General features: G+C 46.6%; 1 protein-coding gene across 4 annotated transcripts in view; it reads right to left on the bottom strand.

Moving 5' to 3' along the window:
- The window catches only part of npr1a (natriuretic peptide receptor 1a), a 32,934-nt gene that overhangs the window by 23,671 nt on the left and 6,763 nt on the right, over window positions 1-2,500 (bottom strand). For all 4 annotated transcript variants that reach the window (XR_014772079.1, XM_084739566.1, XM_084739565.1 and 1 more), the window contains exons 3-4: window positions 785-981; window positions 511-624 (exon numbers count right to left, since the gene is read on the bottom strand). Coding sequence is in view for 3 of the 4 variants with exons in the window: in XM_084739566.1 (XP_084595692.1) it covers window positions 511-624; window positions 785-981 (311 nt within the window). In the remaining variant the exon portion in view is untranslated. The remainder of the gene's footprint in view (window positions 1-510; window positions 625-784; window positions 982-2,500) is intronic.

Here is a 2,500-nt window from a genome sequence, read left to right as displayed (position 1 = left end):
AACAGTGTTAATAACAGGAGTGAACGTGTTAATAACAGGAGTGAACAGTGTTAATAACAGGAGTGAACAGTGTTAATAACAGGAGTGAACAGTGTTAATAACAGGAGTGAACAGTGTTAATAACAGGAGTGAACGTGTTAATAACAGGAGTGAACGTGTTAATAACAGGAGTGAACGTGTTAATAACAGGAGTGAACAGTGTTAATAACAGGAGTGAACGTGTTAATAACAGGAGTGAACGTGTTAATAACAGGAGTGAACAGTGTTAATAACAGGAGTGAACGTGTTAATAACAGGAGTGAACGTGTTAATAACAGGAGTGAACGTGTTAATAACAGGAGTGAACGTGTTAATAACAGGAGTGAACGTGTTGAAACAGGAGTGAACGTGTTGAAACAGGAGTGAACGTGTTGAAACAGGAGTGAACGTGTTAATAACAGGAGTGAACGTGTTAATACCAGGAGTGAACGTGTTAATAACAGGAGTGAACAGTGTCAGTGTGTTTGGTACCAGAGAATCTTCGATGGTGAAGTTGAACATTTTCTTTGCGTCGATCTTCAAAGTTTCAACAAACTGAAAATATTCTGGATTCTGAGGCTCCAGGTAGGACAGGACCTTCACACTCTGACAGACAGACAGGTGGACAGACAGACGGGTGGACAGACAGACGGGTGGACAGACAAACAGGTACTTTAAGTCTGATTATTAACATTAACAACAGTTAACAGTTTGTGCTGGAGTTGAATCTCAAAGCATCAGAAGAAGAAGAGGAAGAGTTTCTCACCCTGAAGGCGTGACGAGCCGCCAAGTCGTCCTGGTCTCCTCTGAACCATGGCCTGACAGGGCCCCGCCCCCGTCCCCCCAGACCCTCAGCAAACAGATCAATGAAGAAGAAGACATAGTCCTCCAATTCCACCCCCTCCCTCCAGAACTGGACCATCAGAGTCCTGAAGATGTCCCAGGAGCAGCACAGGTACACCACTGAAGAAGAAGAAGACAGAACATGTCACTTTATTTATCACAAGAAAAGAAGAAGAAGAGATGGACAAATTCCTGATGGGAGAAACGGAGTAGGTGAGGAGGAACAGGAAGTGTAGAAAAAGAAACGATCAGGGATGTATAATGGAACCTAGATACAAGAGACATCTGTAAAACTGTTGACAGACACTTTTATTTCTTTAAACCAATCACAATCATCGTGGGCGGAGCTAAGTCCAGGATGTAGTGACAGTGCTCCTGTAAAAAAGTGTTGTGGGAACGTCTGCAGGTCAGGAGGTGAACCTGGCTTTCAAAGGTCTAAATCCCCTGAACAAAGAAAAGCTAACAGCTGCAGCTGTTAGTGACCAGCTGCTAATTTGACTCAGTCAGGGTGCAGGTCAGAGGTTGTTGTTGTTGTTGTTGTTGTTGTTGTTGTTGTTGTTGTTGTTGTTGTTGTTGTTTCCATGGCAATTGAGACTGAAAACAGTAACATGCAGGATGAGGAGGATGCTGACTGAAACAGTCAGCCAATGAGAGGCTGATACCTAGCACATCCATCAGGTGAGTCAGACTAATCATATATTAGTACATCTATTAATAATCTATCATTACATCTATTGATAATCTATCAATAATCTCTGTATAAATCCCTCCCTGGGAAGACAGAAGACAGAGGAGGGTTTCATGTTGATTTTATCTGTGTCTCAGTGTCCAGTTTCCTCCTCAGAGGTCAACTGTCCCTCACTGATGACCTCATCATTTGGCTCATCAGTCACCATGGTGATTATCACAGACCGCAACCCCCCAGCCCCGCCCTCTAACAAGCTGCTGCTGGACGTCTGAACAGGAAACTGGACTCGTTCACTCTGAACATGGAGACTGGTTTATGTTCCTGTCTTTTACTTGAGAACATCTCAGAGTGGACGTCTCAGAGAGGACATCTGAGAGTGGACGTCTCAGAGTGGACGTCTCAGAGAGGACGTCTCAGAGTGGACGTCTCACAGTGGACGTCTCAGAGAGGACGTCTCAGAGTGGACGTCTCAGAGAGGACGTCTCACAGTGGATGTCTCAGAGTGGACGTCTCAGAGTGGACGTCTGAGAGTGGACGTCTCAGAGAGGACGTCTCAGAGAGGACATCTCAGAGTGGACGTCTCAGAGTGGACGTCTGAGAGTGGACGTCTCAGAGTGGACGTCTCAGAGTGGACGTCTGAGAGTGGACGTCTCACAGTGGACGTCTCAGAGTGGACGTCTGAGAGTGGACATCTCAGAGTGGACGTCTGAGAGTGGACGTCTCAGAGAGGACGTCTCAGAGTGGACGTCTGAGAGTGGACATCTCAGAGTGGACGTCTCAGAGTGGACGTCTGAGAGTGGACGTCTCAGAGAGGACGTCTCAGAGTGGATGTCTCACAGTGGACGTCTCAGAGAGGACGTCTCAGAGTGGACGTCTCACAGTGGACGTCTGAGAGTGGACGTCTCACAGTGGACGTCTCAGGGTGGACGTCTCACAGTGGACGTCTGAGAG

Source organism: Lutjanus erythropterus, chromosome 16 (genome assembly GCF_056507025.1).
Source record: "Lutjanus erythropterus isolate fLutEry1 chromosome 16, fLutEry1.hap2, whole genome shotgun sequence".
NCBI lineage: Eukaryota > Metazoa > Chordata > Actinopteri > Lutjaniformes > Lutjanidae > Lutjanus > Lutjanus erythropterus.
This window is presented reverse-complemented; position numbering and strand designations above follow the sequence as displayed.